Genomic DNA, 19,892 nt, shown 5'->3' on the forward strand with positions numbered 1-19,892 from the left:
CTTCCCCTCCTTCCCCCCCTTCTTCCCCTCCCCTTCTTCCCCCTCCCCCTCCCCATTCTTCCCCCTCTCCCCTCCCCTTCTTCCCCCCTCCCCCTTCCTCCCCTTCTTGCCCCCCTCCCCTTCTTCCCCCTCCCCCCTCCCCTTCCCCCTTCTCCCCCTCCCGCTTCCCCCTTCTCCCCCCTCCCGCTTCCCCCTTCTCCCCTCCCCCTTTCCTCTTCTCCCCTTTCTCTCCCCCCTCCCCCTTTCCTCTTCTCCCCCCTCCCCCTTTCCTCTTCTCCCCCTCCCCCTTTCCTCTTCTCCCCCTTTCCTCCCCCCTCCTTTCCTCCCCCGCCTCCTCCTTCCCCCAGTCGCTCTCTCTCTTCCCCCCAGTCGCTCTCTCTCTTCCCCCAGTCGCTCTCTCTCTTCCCCCCAGTCGCTCTCTCTCTTCCCCCCAGTCGCTCTCTCTCTTCCCCCCCCGTCGCTCTCTCTCTTCCCCCCCAGTCGCTCTCTCTCTTCCCCCCCAGTCGCTCTCTCTCTTCCCCCCCGTCGCTCTCTCTCTTTCCCCCCAGTCGCTCTCTCTCTTCCCCCCAGTCGCTCTCTCTCTTCCCCTCCCGTCGCTCTCTCTCTTCCCCCCCCAGTCGCTCTCTCTCTTCCCCCCAGTCGCTCTCTCTCTTCCCCCCAGTCGCTCTCTCTCTTCACCCCCCAGTCGCTCTCTCTCTTCCCCCCCAGTCGCTCTCTCTCTTCCCCCCCAGTCGCTCTCTCTCTTCCCCCCCCAGTCGCTCTCTCTCTTCCCCCCCAGTCGCTCTCTCTCTTCCCCCCCAGTAGCTCTCTCTCTTCCCCCCCAGTCGCTCTCTCTCTTCCCCCCCCAGTCGCTCTCTCTCTTCCCCCCCCAGTCGCTCTCTCTCTTCCCCCCCAGTCGCTCTCTCTCTTCCCCCCCAGTCGCTCTCTCTCTTCCCCCCCAGTCGCTCTCTCTCTTCCCCCCCAGTCGCTCTCTCTCTTCCCCCAGTCGCTCTCTCTCTTCCCCCCCAGTCGCTCTCTCTCTTCCCCCCCAGTCGCTCTCTCTCTTCCCCCCCAGTCGCTCTCTCTTCCCCCAGTCGCTCTCTCTCTCTTCCCCCCCAGTCGCTCTCTCTCTCTTCCCCCCCAGTCGCGCTCTCTCTCTCTTCCCCCCCAGTCGCTCTCTCTCTCTCTTCCCCCCCGTCGCTCTCTCTCTCTCTTCCCCCCCCCAGTCGCTCTCTCTCTCTCTTCCCCCAGTCGCTCTCTCTCTCTCTTCCCCCCAGTCGCTCTCTCTCTCTCTTCCCCCCCCAGTCGCTCTCTCTCTCTCTTCCCCCCCAGTCGCTCTCTCTCTCTCTTCCCCCCCCAGTCGCTCTCTCTCTTCCCCCCCCCAGTCGCTCTCTCTCTCTCTCTTCCAACAACAACATGCCCTCAAAAGACCCTCGGCATCGCCCGGCACTTCAGCTCGTTGGTGCATAAATGGAAAGTAACCAGAGGTGGGGAAGTATCTGTGATATTCTTGGTTCCTGGATGATCTTGGTTTTATACCTCTTTTATCGAACGCCATCTGTCACTTACAGTGAGTACTGCAACTGCTTAGTTGTGAAATTAACAATCATTCTGTCTATTGCCTGAACAGATAGTTTTGGTATCTAGGATTATTGCCAGGGTTTGACATTAGTGTTGATAAATGAGTCTCAAGTAAATATGTTATCTGATAATCTTAGTATCTTTGAGTTATAGTGGCCTACAAATTGATAGCCACAATCCGGCTCGATCAGCCCAATGCACTGCAGCAGGGTGCCGGGCTGATCGATGGCTGGCGGACGAAAAAAAACCCACAAACGGTATTGCAGATTTTTTTCTCACCTATCTCAGCCACCTCGCCTTTAAATCTCGCTCCCGAAGCGCCCGGCCTCCCAGTCAACGCCTCCTGCAGCTGTTGGTGTCATCGCCTGGCGATACTGCAGGGGGCGGAAATGAATTTTGGGTCCGTGGCGCTACCGGGGTGATGCGCAGCTGGATGACATCACGATCTCCGGGTGCAGGAGATCGTGGCGCTAGGGGTTACCGCTGTCGCAAACCGTCAGGTGAATTTTGTGGACAGCGGTAATATCGTCGCGCCTGGGTGGTAAGTCCTTTGCACCTGTTATCCTCCCCCAGAGGCAATAATGGGAGGCACTAAGGCACCGAATTTCTAGCCCCTAAAGCATTGCTTCAAGTTTGCAAGGGGGAAAAATTCAGTTGATTTGAACCTCCCGTTCGTGCCTGGGTGCGGCGCAGCTAACGCCTCACGTGAAATTCAGCGGGAGGTTAGTGGCGGCGGTAACCATTAGCGCCATGCGGCACTGCACCTCCGGCGATGACATCATCACCGTGCGCAGTGCCCCGCTCGTGTCTCGGCCGTGATCTTCGGTAGCGCCCCCTGACTTACTGCTGGATGCTATGTCCGACAGGGTCAAGGAGGCCTACCTGCGGGCGGGGTGGCGCTAATTAAATGTGAGGTGCCGGGCGGCCATTTTGTTGCTGGCCGCCTGCCAGCACCTGCCCCCGTTGCCATCCCCGGCCTCCTGTGAAGCCCCCTCTGTGGGATGCCGGCTGCACTCCGTGAGCCCAGCACTCTGATCCCTGGTGGCCCAGCTGGGCTCCGGTTGCGTTTCCTCCCCTTTAATAAGGGGAGGAAGGCCTGCAATACTGCGGCGCGACGTGGCACTGCTGCACATAGTGCTGCGATATTCACTTGTAGCGCCCCAAGTGGGAGGCAGGGCACTTTCCAGTAGTGCCCCGCCTCCCTCTTGGGGCACTATCAGTGAATTTTGGGCGCGGGGGCGCTAACTTTTTCGGGACGCTAGAAGTAGTGCCCCAGCGAAGTTAGTGCTCCAAAAGGGGTGCGACCCACTTTTGTCCCCCAAAAGTCTTCCCTGATCACCCAAATAGATGCCTCATTTTATCAGCATTCATTTTCTGACCATGGATTTTAGTCAAGGCTGCTGAGGGTACCTTTGATCTCCAGAGAACTATCCAACAAGCCTTTCAGGCTTTAAAAAAAAAGAATCGTGACTGTTGTCTAGAAAGTAGGCATTAATATCAATGATCCTGTGCTCCCATTCATTGGATACTGATGGGGTGAAAGCCTTTGCAGCTCATGAACTCACTAGTGTCATGTCTAGGTGCCAGTGCGACAAACAGGGAAGAATGTGGAAGAATTGCAATGCTCTGTTTTTCTGCATTGCTTTTCCATGAGGAAAGATAAAGAAGTCTGTCCTGGTGAACAAAGTATTAGTGATCTGTTTGATACATCTGTGCACTAAAGATTGGCTGATGTTGCAGATGTCCCTGTTGCAGCCTGGAAGGGCCTAAAGGCATAGAACTTGAAGACGTTAGTGACCTCCACTGGCACTGGCAGTGCAGTTCCTGTGGTGGAGGTTGTTTGCAGTTCGTTTGTAGAAAATGGCATAACTCCATCACTGTCTCTATGGCAAGCCTTAGCCTACAGAGGTAGTTCTCTTCTCTCAGTTCCAGATAGTTCTTTGTGCTTTTCCACAATCAAATGCAATAGCTTTTTAGTACATTCCATGTATGATTAGCATAATTAATATAATGTTTAATGAATGGCATCTTTATATTATCGGCTATAAGAAACATAGGCCTCGAAATTATGTTGTGGGACATAAGTGTACGAATGTTTAACCTGTTCATATGAGGCAATGACCGATTTATTTTAAATGGGTTAAGCCTCTACTAAAATAACACAGAAGGAATTTGATATTTGATATGTATGTGTTAAGTGTTCATGAACATATATCGGGCAGCATAATTCTAAGATCATAAATCATTAAACAGTTAGACCAGTTTATCAACAATAGCTGAGCTTTTGCTGGAGGGTACTATGATTACTCAATGTTGCTCATACTGTTTACTTCCTTTAATACTCAGCGAATCAACCTCCTTCAAAATACTGTATGCATGCATACCTCCTCCCATTCCCGCTGACAACAGAAGCACACAACTCCACTGCTTATGAGACTGCAATCAGTAAGTAAACAGATCTCATTACATAGAATCATAGAAGTTCCTTAGATAACTAGAGGATATTGACAACTTGACTGTGATTGTAAGTGATTCAGAGGTTTGGGCAATTATAAACCACAAGAATAATATACTTGTTTATACATGTCACTGAAACTTAAAACTAAATTACAGCCTTGAATCACTTCAGGACATTTTGTATTTTTCATGGGTTGATTTTATTTGGTTTTATGCCAATGTTTTGCTAACAGCAGCCCTCATTGTAGACTCAGGTCTTTGATATATTCTGTCTTCCACATTTCAAGTTATTCACAAATAACCAAGTGTTTGTTCGGAATTAATACGGCCAGAATAAATTTTATAGTATCATTAGATAAGATCATAAGTGAACTTATTAAAACAAACATTTATGTGTTTTGGTAAACAGTGCTAGTTTTGGCTACTTGCATTGGAAATTTATAGGAAATACATTGCTGCAGAAACTACTAACTAAATAATTCTAACATCAAGCATGTGGGTGACTAAAGACCCTATATTTGAAACTGTTTTTAGAAAGACATAAACATAGAAATTCTGGTATTAATATTATTTTGCTTGGTTACATTCTGGATATCTGTGTTATAAATTTCTCAAGCTATTTTAACCAGTCACAATGCATGTAGGGTGTCACAAAAGCTGTCCACAAGTAATCGTGTGTACATCAATCCTAAACCACAGTTGCTGCTGTCTACGGTTCCATCCCTTTAGCTTTTTAGAATCTCACCTCAATTATTAAGGTATAATAAATTAGTAATATATTCACAATTTACAAAATACTTCTATTGTTCAACAGAAGAGTATTCTCCTTTTTGGGGTAATACTCTCTTTTGAGGTGTTTGTATATTTCTCCTTCATTTGTTATTTGCAAGTCACAGCATCTCTAGCTGAGGACTAATAGCTGACCCGCTCAAAGGCTTCTGCCAGCACCACTATAACAGGGCTCCAGATGTGCAAAAACAGCCCAACGTGACTGTGCAATTTCCCCCTTCCTCTCTATGAGGAAATGCCCAATGTTTGCTTGGCATCTGTGCATTGGGAATTCAGCAGCATAAATCTATCTGCCACCTCTCCACGCTGCAGGGCTGCATCATGCGGCACCACCTCACAATTCTGTACAGTTCTTGATCACGGGCACGTCTTTTTAAAACCACACAGAGCGCTTTTTTTCCGATAAAATAGCAAATAGCGTTGTTTGCTTAATGTAATTTGTTTGTCTCAATTAAAAGATCTTCTCGCACTCTTAAAGTACTCTATTTTTGTGACTTACTCTATTTTTGTGACTTGCTGCATAACCCTAGATGTTTGTGCGGATCTATCCTGGTATAACATTCATAGTCACATAGATATTCCAGTTATTCCTTGTTCCTGTGCTCAATGAGCCATCTCTGCACTGATGATATCACCAGAAAAAAACACTGTGTGATATCAATAAAGGGGAAATACTGCCTACGCTGTATATTGTCAATCTATGGGGGAATACTGCCTACACTGTATATTCCCAATCTATGGGGAAATACTGCCTACGCTGTATATTCCCAATCTATGGGGGAATACTGCCTACACTGTATATTCCCAATCTATGGGGAAATACTGCCTACGCTGTATATTCCCAATCTATGGGGGAATACTGCCTACACTGTATATTGCCAATCTATGGGGAAATACTGCCTACACTGTATATTTCCAATCTATGGGGAAATACTGCCTACATTGTATATTCCCAATCTATGGGGAAATACTGCCTACACTGTATATTCCCAATATATGGGGAAATACGGCCTACACTGTATATTTCCAATCTATGGGGAAATACTGCCTACATTGTATATTCCCAATCTATGGGGAAATACTGCCTACACTGTATATTCCCAATCTATGGGGAAATACTGCCCACACTGTATATTCCCAATCTATGGGGAAATACTGCCTACACTGTATATTCCCAATCTATGGGGAAATACTGCCTACACTGTATATTCCCAATCTATGGGGAAATACTGCCCACACTGTATATTCCCAATCTATGGGGAAATACTGCCTACACTGTATATTCCCAATCTATGGGGAAATACTGCCCACACTGTATATTCCCAATCTATGGGGGAATACTGCCTACACTGTATATTTCCAATCTATGGGGAAATACTGCCCACACTGTATATTCCCAATCTATGGGGAAATACTGCCCACACTGTATATTCCCAATCTATGGGGAAATACTGCCTACACTGTATATTCCCAATCTATGGGGAAATACTGCCCACACTGTATATTCCCAATCTATGGGGAAATACTGCCTACACTGTATATTCCCAATCTATGGGGGAATACTGCCTACACTGTATATTCCCAATCTATGGGGAAATACTGCCTACACTGTATATTCCCAATCTATGGGGAAATACTGCCTACACTGTATATTCCCAATCTATGGGGAAATACGGCCTACACTGTATATTCCCAATCTATGGGGAAATACTGCCCACACTGTATATTCCCAATCTATGGGGAAATACTGCCCACACTGTATATTCCCAATCTATGGGGAAATACTGCCCACATTGTATATTCCCAATCTATGGGGAAATACTGCCTACACTGTATATTCCCAATCTATGGGGAAATACTGCCCACACTGTATATTCCCAATCTATGGGGAAATACTGGCTACACTGTATATTCCCAATCTATGGGGAAATACTGCCTACACTGTATATTCCCAATCTATGGGGAAATACTGCCTACACTGTATATTCCCAATCTATAGGGAAATACCGCCCACACTGTATATTCCCAATCTATGGGGAAATACTGCCTACATTGTATATTCCCAATCTATGGGGAAATACTGCCTACACTGTATATTCCCAATCTATGGGGAAATACTGCCCACACTGTATATTCCCAATCTATGGGGAAATACTGCCTACACTGTATATTCCCAATCTATGGCGAAATACTGCCCACACTGTATATTCCCAATCTATGGGGAAATACTGCCTACACTGTATATTCCCAATCTATGGGGAAATACTGCCCACACTGTATATTCCCAATTTATGGGGAAATACTGCCTACACTGTATATTCCCAATCTATGGGGAAATACTGCCCACACTGTATATTCCCAATCTATGGGGAAATACTGCCTACACTGTATATTTCCAATCTATGGGGAAATACTGCCTACACTGTATATTCCCAATCTATGGGGAAATACTGCCTACACTGTATATTCCCAATCTATGGGGAAATACTGCCTACACTGTATATTCCCAATCTATGGGGAAATACTGCCTACACTGTATATTCCCAATCTATGGGGAAATACTGCCTACACTGTATATTCCCAATCTATGGGGAAATACTGCCCACACTGTATATTCCCAATCTATGGGGAAATACTGCCCACACTGTATATTCCCAATCTATGGGGAAATACTGCCTACACTGTATATTCCCAATCTATGGGGAAATACTGCCCACACTGTATATTCCCAATCTATGGGGAAATACTGCCCACACTGTATATTCCCAATCTATGGGGAAATACTGCCTACACTGTATATTCCCAATCTATGGGGAAATACTGCCTACATTGTATATTCCCAATCTATGGGGAAATACTGCCCACACTGTATATTCCCAATCTATGGGGAAATACTGCCTACACTGTATATTCCCAATCTATGGGGAAATACTGCCTACATTGTATATTCCCAATCTATGGGGAAATACTGCCTACACTGTATATTCCCAATCTATGGGGAAATACTGCCCACACTGTATATTCCCAATCTATGGGGAAATACTGCCCACACTGTATATTCCCAATCTATGGGGAAATACTGCCCACACTGTATATTCCCAATCTATGGGGAAATACTGCCTACATTGTATATTCCCAATCTATGGGGAAATACTGCCCACACTGTATATTCCCAATCTATGGGGAAATACTGCCCACACTGTATATTCCCAATCTATGGGGAAATACTGCCCACACTGTATATTCCCAATCTATGGGGAAATACTGCCCACACTGTATATTCCCAATCTATGGGGAAATACTGCCCACACTGTATATTCCCAATCTATGGGGAAATACGGCCTACACTGTATATTCCCAATCTATGGGGAAATACTGCCTACACTGTATATTCCCAATCTATGGGGAAATACTGCCTACACTGTATATTCCCAATCTATGGGGAAATACTGCCCACACTGTATATTCCCAATCTATGGGGAAATACTGCCTACACTGTATATTCCCAATCTATGGGGAAATACTGCCCACACTGTATATTCCCAATCTATGGGGAAATACTGCCTACACTGTATATTCCCAATCTATGGGGAAATACTGCCCACACTGTATATTCCCAATCTATGGGGAAATACTGCCCACACTGTATATTCCCAATCTATGGGGAAATACTGCCTACACTGTATATTCCCAATCTATGGGGAAATACTGCCCACACTGTATATTCCTAATCTATGGGGAAATACTGCCTACACTGTATATTCCCAATCTATGGGGAAATACTGCCTACACTGTATATTCCCAATCTATGGGGAAATACTGCCCACACTGTATATTCCCAATCTATGGGGAAATACTGCCCACACTGTATATTCCCAATCTATGGGGAAATACTGCCCACACTGTATATTCCCAATCTATGGGGAAATACTGCCCACACTGTATATTCCCAATCTATGGGGAAATACTGCCCACACTGTATATTCCCAATCTATGGGGAAATACTGCCTACACTGTATATTCCCAATCTATGGGGAAATACTGCCCACACTGTATATTCCCAATCTATGGGGAAATACTGCCCACACTGTATATTCCCAATCTTCCTCAGACCAGCACTTTTTCCCCATCCAGTATTCTGCTCTCCTCTCATAAAGACAACTCATGCAGGAATCGGGACAGCTACCGTAGCACTGGTTACCTTGGCTATTAAATCATGGGGAGACTGTACACACGTACTTTACAGCAGGGGTTACTGACTAGCCGCTACGAATGGTACTCTGGCTGATTTTTTCCCCCTCCTTAGCTAGGTGAGTTCTCGCCAATTATAGCATCTCTATCACCACAATGGCAGAGATTAGTTAATCCATCCAGTATAGAGCAACAATTGAACCTAGGGCAATACTGCTCTGTATAGATCAATTCCACAACCAGCAGGTTATTAGCATAACAACAGCAGATAGGAGAGACAAAGCAGGTCAGCCATTTTGTCCTCAGTTAGAGATACAGTGATTTGTAAATACCAAACAAAGGAGAAATACAAAATTCAGGTGTAAATTGATGTCTCCCTTGAAAATATTCATCATTATATGGGGATTTCAGTGCCATCAGTAGGAAGTGGTACCCGTCGTTCATTGTCTCCATTAAAGAAATGAGCGATAAGCAGAAGTACACAGATCTCTCAGTTTATAACATTTATAACAATTTAGGCAAATACAATTCACTTCTAAACAAACAATATTGGTATTTTCAATCTGATACTGAACTTAACTAATGCTTTTATTATCTGTATCTTCAGTTTACCGTGGTTTCTGGTCTGTATTCATGATGTTGGGTGTAATTGCTGTCACAGTAGGAGGCTTCATCATCATCTGTGCAGCTCCATTTTCTAATCATAGGCTCTACAAAGCAGGAGGTGGGCTATTTCTGTCTGCTGGTAAGTAGAATATTCTGACTGTGTGAATACTTTGCAGCACCAAACTACTTCATTGTAGCAGAATAAACTATCAGCAAATGAAGTGGATGTTGGCTCAATTGATTGATTCAAAAAATAGCTGGTTCAACTCCTGGTTTAGCAATGAGTTGAGTGACATGGGTTCTGGTAAAATGATGACTAATGACTAGATCAGGTCCTGGACAGGATAATGGACTATTATCATTTTTACATTCATATATTCTTAATACATCAATATATCCAGATACATTTGAATAATAGGTAGTTCTCATAGCTATATATAGAATGGATAGAAAAACTGAAGAGAAATCCATCTTTATAATCAACCCTTTTAGAAGGCTTAGCTTAAAGTGGTGAGCACTTAGTTCCCAGGTGTAAAGCAGAGGAAAATGGGACAGGAAAAGGGACAAAAGCAGGCATGAGCACAGGGCAGCAATGCAGATGAGGCAGCAGGGCTGGGCCCTTAAAGGGCTTCCCACCATATTTCCCCTCCGGTACGTTGGACGGGTGTCCAATCGGAAGGGCACCTAAAATAAATAAGTGTTGGCCCTTGCAGCTGGCCTTGATCTTGTCACATCAGTTTATGTATCACACTTTATGTGTCATACTTCAGCATCACATGTGCATATACGCATATTTCTTGCAACTAATTGGCTCAAGTTTTGTATTAGTAGTTTAATGTTTTCTTAATAACATTTATATATATATATAAGATTTGGACTAAGCTATAATATCAAAATTTGCAGACAACACAAAGATAGGGAGCGTGGTTAACTGTGAAGAGGATTATAGGCGACTTCAGGAGGACATAGACAAGTCAGTAGATTGGGCAAATACAATTCAGATGAAATTTAATGTGAAGAAATGCAAGGTGACATATATTGGGAGGAAGAATAGGTAAGGGACATATACACTAAATGGTAAAATTTTCAAAGAAGTAGAGGAGCAGAGAATTAGGGATGTAAATACACAAATCTTTAAAAGTTGGAGGAAAAGTTGATAAACCTGTAATAGCATATGGGATCCATGATTTTGCAAATATGGGTATAGAGTACAAAAGCAAAGAGGTAATGCTAAAATTATATAAATATAATTGGTTATGCTGCAGTTAAAATATTGGGGGGAATTTCAACCCAAAAACAACGGGCTCAAATTTGCCAGGCTCGAGGAGGTGGGATTGGAGGCGTGTGAAGTGGTAAAATCGCAAAAAATGGCGGGCAGGCCTGATCCTGCCTCCATCCCGCCTCCGAGCAATTTTCCCAAATGCGTGTTTACTGACCCTGTTTCCATCCCGCCTCCAAGAGGTGGGATAGGCCCTTAAGGCCCTTAACAACCAGTTAAGTGCCTCTATAATCCCATTTTGAGAGGCCTTTCTGATTTAACCACTTCTCCCACGTCCTGCATGTCTCTTCTGGAACATGCCAGTGAATCCTGGCAGCCTCACAAGTGGACTGCTTACTAACAGCTGCAGCTCCACCATTAAAAAGGAGTTTTCAGCAATCATCATTTGCAGGTGGCAGAACTTTGTTGTCTCAGGTCTGGGGGAACTTTTAGCAGGCATACCCATTGTTAGGGAAGATTGGAGCTGTTAGATCCATGTATTCATGGAGACACGGAATGCAGGAGTTGATTTAACAAGTGTTTACTGAACAAAGTCTGGAGGTGAACTAACAACACAAGACGCTACACAGGCTTATATACCCGAGTGGTCACTACTGGTACTACAGTATACAGGGGCTTCAAAAACATAGTTCCTCTTAAAGGTACATACACTACAGGAGCCTGACACCCATCTCCAGTTTGACCTCCTGGGAAACCCCTCTCGCTACCTTGACTGAGCGCTTCCTCAACTGAGGCATATACCAGAAGCTTGGGAACCATTTATTTCCTTTCCTCCTGGACATCAGATTCGGACGAAGACCAGCCGTGGCAGCAGCAGAACCATGAACAACAGCACCACCAACAGCAGCAGCAACAATAGGAGCGCCAAGCTGCTGCTCACCCACCTGAAGCAGCACAGGCCAGAAGGCACCAGCACGCGACCACATTGCTGCCCGGGATGCAAGGGATGCACTCATCTTGGCCAGATTTGCTTAGCCTGCACAATCAAACACTTTTGCCTCGCACCTTCTTATCAGACCATCGACAATGGCCAAGAACCTGTGGATTCCTATCACTCTGACCACCATACTGACAATTGCAAGTTGCCCTAAGCCCTCAATGTGGAAGTCCCATGAGTGAAATGACACATGCCACAACTGCAACAGTTTGCCTTAAGAATTTTTAATGACAATAAGCAACTAATGGCTTTTCAAAATTAAACACATTACACCCAAGTGACTACGGTAGCCAGCCTTACCATGGAGGTAGCCATCCTTTCCATGTTGATGCATTCATGTGCCAACGCCTCCACAAAGGCTCCGCTCATGTTAGCAATGGACTCCTCCATTCGCTCCACACTCGCAGCGACCCTGGAGACAAAACCTGTCAGAGTCCTGCACCTGTTCCTGGAGTTCTAGCACTGCTCTCCTTCTGGATGGACCTGGAGGCACAGGGTCGACATGCAGCGGAGCCGAGCTGCTGGCGTCCTCTCCATTGCGACAAGGACTCTCCACTGCTATCCCTGTCTCCACCATCTGCTGATGCTCACTTGTGAGCTGTGATACACCAGGTGACAACTCTATGTCTCGAAGGTCCCATCGAGGTGTGAGTGTCTGCGCTGGTGCAGGGTGCGCTTAATTCTGCTGACGGAGCGCCCTCAGGTTGCAGCTTCCTCTGAGGAGTCTGGAAGCTCAGGCTGTTCCTCCTGGACAGTGGGGACGGGGGCACTCGATGGTCCTGCGGGGGAGTAAAGGAAAGAGTTAGAGATGTGAGGTAAAGGTTGCATGCACATTGAATTGTGCAGATGATCATAAATCAAACTGTTAGAGCATCAGAATCATTATCAGTCACTCATGCAATGTCAATGAGAGAGATGCCAAAGTATGCGGTCACCAGCTTGCTGTGATGCGTCCGCGTGTCTGTCCCCCACTTGGGAATCCTCCTCAATCCCGGCAATTTCCAGGGCCGCCTCCTCGGAGGTGGTTAGCTGGGCTACTGAGGGTGTCCCTCCTCCTGTCCTCACTCTTTCCCTCTTATTGTGGGCTCTCTTTTCCTGCAATGAGGGACACCGGTGGAGTTTGAGTGAGAATGAAGGAGTGAGTATAGAGAATCCATAGCATAGATGCTTAGAAGGAGACAAAGGGCCCTCCCTGTGTGTTGTAAGTTGTTGTCATTGCGTCACAGTGATAGGGAGTGTGAGGGCTGCATGGTTGAATAGTTAAGTGAATGTGACCATAGAGAGAGAGGGAATGGGTAAGGGTGCAGGGATGTCAGTGCCAAGTGGGATGTGGAGGAAGAGGTTGGCAAAGCAGAGTGCTGGTGAGGAGAGGCGATGGGGATGAGATTGAGGGTGATGAGAAAGTCATACTCACTTTTCCTGTGTGGAGAAGGTCATGAAACCTCTTCCTGCACTGTAGCCAGGTCCTGCGGCACATAGAGATGGCATTGACCTCCTGGGCCACTTGCAGCCACACAGCTTCAGTCTGTTGTGGTGGCTTTTTTCTGCCTGAGGATGGGAAGAGCACCTCCTTATTAGATCTTGCTCCCTGCACCAGAGCTTGGATGGAGGGCTCATCAAAGCGAGGTGCACACTTTTGCTTGCTGGTGGACATGGTCGGTAAATGAAGTCCTTCATACAATGTCCAAAGCGTTTCCAGTCTCCGGAAGAAGCAAGGCTCCTTGCAGGCCTTAAATCCAGCAGCACTGATGACGTCATCGGAGGCAACTTTCAGGATAGAAAGACTAATTGGGCTAGGGGTTCCCACATGCTGGAAATCAAGTGCCCAATTAGGGGAAAATCGCACTTCTTTACTACTTCACGTCGGGGTCCTGGCACGAAAACCACCTGACACGCCCCAGCCCGACCCCAACGGCAAAATCGAGCCCAACGGGTGGGTTGGGGACATGTGGAAAGTTAAAGTGTTCAAAATCTGAATCCCGACCAGAACCCGCCCATTTCCGGTTTTAACGGAGGCGAGATGGGGGGCTGGGCAGCCAATCTGCTCCCATGAGGCGGGTTGCCCATTTAAATATTATAATGAAGCTGGCATGCCTCAGATTTAATCTCCATTTTAAATTTAACAGTGGCTGGTCAGGTTTTGCACGTCTCGTGAAACCCGACAGCTAATGGAAGGCGAGGACTGCTGGATCCAGGAGGTAAGTGACTTTACACTTACCTCCTGGACCCAATGTCCCTGCCTAACCCACCCCTGCTATTGGAGACCCTCCCACGAAGCCTCCGATCCCATCCCCGGGGCCTCCAAACCCACCCCCAAGGCCTCTGATCCACCTCTCAGGCCTCCGATCTCCCCCACCCCCGACCCACCCCAGGCTTCTGATCCATCCCTATGGTCTCCGATCCACCCCACGGGGCCTCTGCACCCCCATGCTCTTCCGACCCTCTGATCTCACCTGCCTCCTCACTTCCCCCCCCCCCCCGCCCCTCCTCCAACCCTCTGCTCCTCCTGGCTCTCCGATGATGCGGTGAATGCCCTCCCCCCGCTCTGGAGCTCCGGTCCCCGATCATTCCTGACCACCTCGCTCCTCCTCCAAACCCCGAACATTTGCTCCAGCACCACCCCGTGCTCCTCCAGCCCCCGATTGTCCTAGGTTTCCCGACCACTTCTGAGCCCCCACCCCCCCACTTCCAACCCGCCTCCCCAGTAAAATTCAGGGCATTGTGTGCAATTTAGGCGTCAAAGATTAGGAAGGATGTCAAGGCCATGGAGAGGTTACAGATGAGAGTTAATAAGATGATATCAGAGATGAGAGGCTTCAGTTCAATTAGGACATGACATGCTCTACCAGAAACAGTGGTGGAAGCAGATTCCATAATAGCTTTTAAAAGGGAAGTAGATAAATATTTGAAAAAATATTAAAGGGATATGGAGAAAGGGCATGAGAATGATAAGAAAAGAACTTCAAAGAAATCTTAAATATACTGTACTCTTTTTTAAAACTCATTTATAACGTAACTCCATTTCTTTAAAACTAAAAATGAATGACACCCATTATAAAAATAGGTATCTTCCTTGTAAGATTTGAGAGTCTATTTTCCAAATGCATGCTCCCAGTATGGAGACTCATCGATCGGGAGTGCATCTATGGAAATTGCAGGCGTACTCACCATGATTAAAGTAAATGAATGAAGAGTGGGGAGAGGCCTACGATTTCCGCATGTGCATTCCTTGTAGGCGCGGCTCCATGCCAGGTGTGCATTTGGAAAACAGGCTCTTTGAAGTGGAGTTAATCATTAATTGCTGAAACATGGTTGCTGGTGTGTGTATTTTTTAATTGATTCATGGGACGTGGGTACCGCTGCCATGGCTGGCATTTATTGCCTATCCCTATTTGCCCAGAAGCAGTTTGATACAACTGAGTGGCTTGCTAGCCCACTTCAGATGACAGTTAAGAGTCCAGTTGGTGTGAGACTGGAGTCACATATAGGCCAGACCGGGTAAGAATAGCAGGTTTCCTTCCCTAAAAGACACCAGTGAACCAGATGGGTTTTTACAACAATCCAACAGCTTCATGGTCACTTTTACAGATACTAGATTTTGATTTTCAATTTTTTAAAAAACTGAATTCAAATTCTCATACTGCCATGGTGGAATTTGAGCTCATGTTCTCTGGATTATTAGTTCAGGCCTACGGGGGTGCAGTGGTTATGTTACTGGACTCGTAAGCCTATGGGAGTTCTGTGACTTGACAACTGGCATTCCTGTACAATTTCTCCAATTCTTTGTATTCCCAGTGATAAAGCAGGGCCACATTTGTGAGACACCTGCCATTGCTATAGTTGTCTCTAGCTTCACCCTTCTTCTTTGGGATCTAGTCTTATCCCCTTTAAACTAGGATGTGTTAAATCTACAATACTCATAGAGATATAACAGTTTTCTATTTTAAATGCTTCCAAACTGATGGAATTTTAATTTAATTTTAAATGGTACAACCCTCGAAGCTGCAACCCGGTACAAGAAATGGTTTGACATACATACCAGCTACATATTGACAAGTTCCCATGTCCAGTTTAGATCGAAATGCAGCAGCTGCTCTACCATGTTGATGACTAGGACATGGATTTTTTTTAAATGTCGCTGCAAGAGACAAAGATTGAATTGCACTGGAATTGAATTGCATATTGAAAGCATTCAATAAATTCCACAACAACTTCATAGAGATAATCCAGAATGTTTGATTAAAGTCAACCCATCTCTCCTAGACACTGGCTGAGTTTAAAGTTCAATAAAGACAAAACATGGGGGGAAAGTGCCACTGGCATTGATGTTTGAATTGAGTAGTGTAGTTTAAGTCTCAGTGCTGCTTGTTTTTCATACCATGTGGTCTCAATTGGGATAAACTCAAATCTGTTTTGAGCCATATTACCAGATGGAAGATCTCACAAAATTATTGCGTCTTAGAAGAGAAAAATATTAGTTCAAGGCTAAACACTGATGTCCCTCTCCAACATGGCTCAGTTCCAATGTGGCAATGTGGAAAAGACAGCAGAGGTCTGAGATCCATTTTAACCTATCTTGCCCAGCGGGAAACTGATGCAGTTGGACTGGCGGCCCATTTTACATGCCAACTGATTGTACTTTCCATGAGGGGGGTTGGGGCAGAGGATTGCCTTCTGTTTTGTAGTAATTGTTTGTACACCTGAGTAGTTTATTAGGCCACTTGAGAGTGCATGAAGAGTCAGACACATCGGAGTCGATTTTATCCCCCATCGCCCAGCAAGACTGCTCCGTGGGAGAGGTTAAGATCAGGCCGAGCTCACTTGGCGGCCTGAGGCTGCACCATTCCCACCCAGCGACATCTTACCCTCACTGACGTTGAAGTCAGCCAAAGTTCCCGCTGCAGGCAAGCAAGGGCCTAATTTAAATTCAGAAGTCATGACCTACTGACATCAGCTGGGCCTTCCCAGGTTCGCCCACCGTATCCGTCGCACCTACCTCCGCGCCCCCCCCGTCCCCTTTAAAATCAAGGCCTCAGTATGGGAACCAGTGTTACCTATAGACCACAGAAAATGCTGGAAATACTCAGCAGGCCAGGCAGCATCCGTGGAGCGATAAAGAGTTATTGGGCCAGAAATTCCAGAACGGGGCTTGCAGCGCGTGCAAGCCCCGTATTTGCACTTACCCCGCGCTCCTGCCGATCAGCTTCTGGGACGCCTGAACTTGGAGAAATAGAAAGCACATTCCCGGGCAGCGTATGACGTCACGCCGCCCAGGAGTGCAGCCAGCGCGGACCCAGGAGCGTGCAGTGTAAGTGAGACACGCCCCTTGAGGTCTCAGTTTCACTGGACACGCCCCCAATGTTTCTGTCAAGCTGCTTTGCTTTTTTACATGCAAAGCAGCAGTTTAAATAGGTTTTTGGAAGTTTTTTGAAGATTTTGGTAACTTTTATAAACTTTTTAAAATGTTTACATTATTTTGAGTAATCTGAAGTAGTTTTAAAGAGAATTAAAGCAATTTAAAGACTTTTAAAAGCCCTAAAATAATTTTTTAAATTCCATTTATTTATTTAGCAATGTCGTCGTCATACGTGTCTTCACACTGTTCCCTTTGGGGAACTGTATGAAGTGGTGGAAGGATTTATGGCCGTGATTAACGCTCATTCCGTGACCGTGACCATCTTTGAACCAGCCATTAGGGCGGTTAGTCCTATGGCGGGAGGGTTTTACGGGCTCCCACAAGCTATACAAGGAGGGGGGGCCACCCACACCCACGGACGCAAATATCCCACTGGATGTCAACCCAGAATTTAGAGCCGGAGCTCCGACTCCACTTGCCGGGACTGTCTGGAGCGGGGTTCGAAACCCTACCCTGATCTGGCCCAGCGGCGGGGATCCTACCGCTATGACAAACGCCCAATCCGATTAGCAACGTGAAATGGCAGCATAGGGCTCCAGTCACTGGGAGGGAAAAGGCGCAGGAAACGTATGGGTGTCACCTTTTGTGCGGAGTGGGCCTTTTGCGTAGCAGTAAACATCCCCGCCGCTGGGCCAGAAGGAGTAGGGTTTTGAACCCCACTCCAGACAGTCCCGGCAAGTGGAGTCGGAGCTCCAACTTTAAATTCTGGGTGGACATCCAGCGGGATACTTGCGTCCGTGGGTGTTGGTGGCCCCCCCCCCTCAGATGGGTTGTGGGAGCCCGTAAAACCCTCCCGCCATAGGACTAACCACCCTAATGGCTGGTTCAAAGATGGTTACGGTCACGGAATGAGCGTTAATCACGGCCATAAATCCTTCCACCACTTCATACAGTTCCCCAAAGGGAACAGTGTGAGGATACGTCCGATGATGACCTCTTGCGCAATGCACCTCCTTGGACCCTCAGTCGCAGATGCGAGGGGGCAAGTCGTGCAAGTGTTAAATTTTTTATTTTATTGACATGTAAAATGTTGGCCCAATAATTCCCTTCCAAATGCGCTAGTACGGTCGGGGTACTTACGCATCTGGCCGGATGAAATGCCGGTTTTCAGCATGCACAGTGCATGTGGGGAAAACCGGCATTTCCTGTCCTCTGAACGAAGGGGTTCAGAGGCAGAACGCGTGCGACTGCACATGCAGAGCGTGCGCAGTATAATTCGCCGCTTTCATTAATGCTTTCAGTGAGGTCCAGTCATTACAACTTACACATGAAAAAAGCATGGGTACAGTTGCTACAGAGGCTGCGGAGGAAGATATTTCTTATCGTGGAGCTTCTGAAAGTATGTATGTCTGTATATATTCCTTTGCGTGTTATGTATATATTCCTTTACTTATGTGTATGAATGTATTATTTAATTATGACTTTCAGAGAAAGTAACTTATTGGAAAATCATAATTAAAAACATACATTCATAGTAAAGGAATATAAAACATACATACATATACGTAAAGGAATATATGTGGACATACATACATAACTCATTCTCACATTCCATTCACACAGCCACAATTGCTCCTTCTACCTACCGTTCTGAAAACCCTTTAAAAAAAAAAAAAAAATTTTAACTTTAAAACTTACTTAAAATTTCTTAAAATAACTTCCCTCCCTTTCCCAAACAAAAATATTGCATTTCAAAAGCTCCACGATAAAATATATCTTCCTCCGCAGCCAATGAACCACTTTACACTTGCTTTTTTTCAGTGTAACTTCTAAGGACTTAACCTCACGGATTTCATGAATGAAATCCACGAAGTTCACTGCGCAAGCGCTGCCTGTGCAGTCGCACGCGCTCGAGGTCTGGAAATGCCGGCGTTCCCCGCATGCGCTGTTCATGCTGAACGCCGGCATTTCCAACGGCCAGAAGCGTGAGTAAGCCGACCGTACTCACGCTTCTGGCCTGGAATTTCTGGCCCAATGTTTCAGGTCTGGGACCCTTCATCAGAACTGGAAAAAGCTGGAGATGTAACAGATATTAAGCAGGTGCAGAGACAGGGGCGGGGGGGTGGGGGTGGAGGTGTGGTTTAGGAGGGGAGGGAGGAATTGAAAGAACATACTGTGCTTATGTAAGGGGCAGGAAAGATAAAATGTTGCAAATGGGAATGGCAAAATCATACAGCATGAAAAATGGGGACAGGGATTATTATCTGAAATTGTTGAACTCGATGTTGAGTCCGGAAGGTTGTAAAGTGCCTAATCGAAAGATGAGGTGCTGTTCCTCAAGCTTACGTTGAGCTTCATTGGAACAATGTAATAGGCCGAGGACAGAGAGATCAGAGTGGGAGTGAAGCGGAGAATTAAAGTGACAGGCGACTGGATGCTCAGGGTCACCCTTACGGACTGAACGGAGGTGTTCCGCAAAGCGGTCGCCCAATCTGCGTTTGGTCTCCCAAATGTAGAGGAGACCGCATCGTGAGCAGCGAATACAGTATACTAAATTGCAAGAAGTACAAGTAAATCGCTGTTTCACCTGGAAGGGATGTTTGGGGCCCTGGACAGTGGGAAGGGAGGAGGTAAAATGGCATGTGTTGCATCTCCTGCGCTTGCACGGGAAGGTGCCAGGTGAAGGAGAAGGGCTGTTCGGGGTGACTGAGAAGTGG

The 19,892-nt window shown here is 46.4% G+C and overlaps 1 protein-coding gene across 3 annotated transcripts in view; it reads left to right on the forward strand.

The window, feature by feature from the left end:
- Window positions 1–19,892, forward strand: part of LOC147111760 (transmembrane protein 182-like) — a 55,794-nt gene that overhangs the window by 28,089 nt on the left and 7,813 nt on the right. Inside the window, exons 3-4 of one of the 3 annotated variants that reach the window (XM_085998961.1) lie at window positions 3,907–4,005; window positions 9,605–9,742. In XM_085998961.1, coding sequence (XP_085855087.1) covers window positions 3,907–4,005; window positions 9,605–9,742 — 237 coding nt within the window. The remainder of the gene's footprint in view (window positions 1–3,906; window positions 4,006–9,604; window positions 9,743–19,892) is intronic. The other 2 variants (XM_085998964.1, XM_085998962.1) reach the window with 2 other exon arrangements.

The sequence above is a fragment of the Somniosus microcephalus genome, chromosome 10, assembly GCF_052327205.1.
Source record: "Somniosus microcephalus isolate GS21.2 chromosome 10, FLI_Smic_1.0, whole genome shotgun sequence".
NCBI lineage: Eukaryota > Metazoa > Chordata > Chondrichthyes > Squaliformes > Somniosidae > Somniosus > Somniosus microcephalus.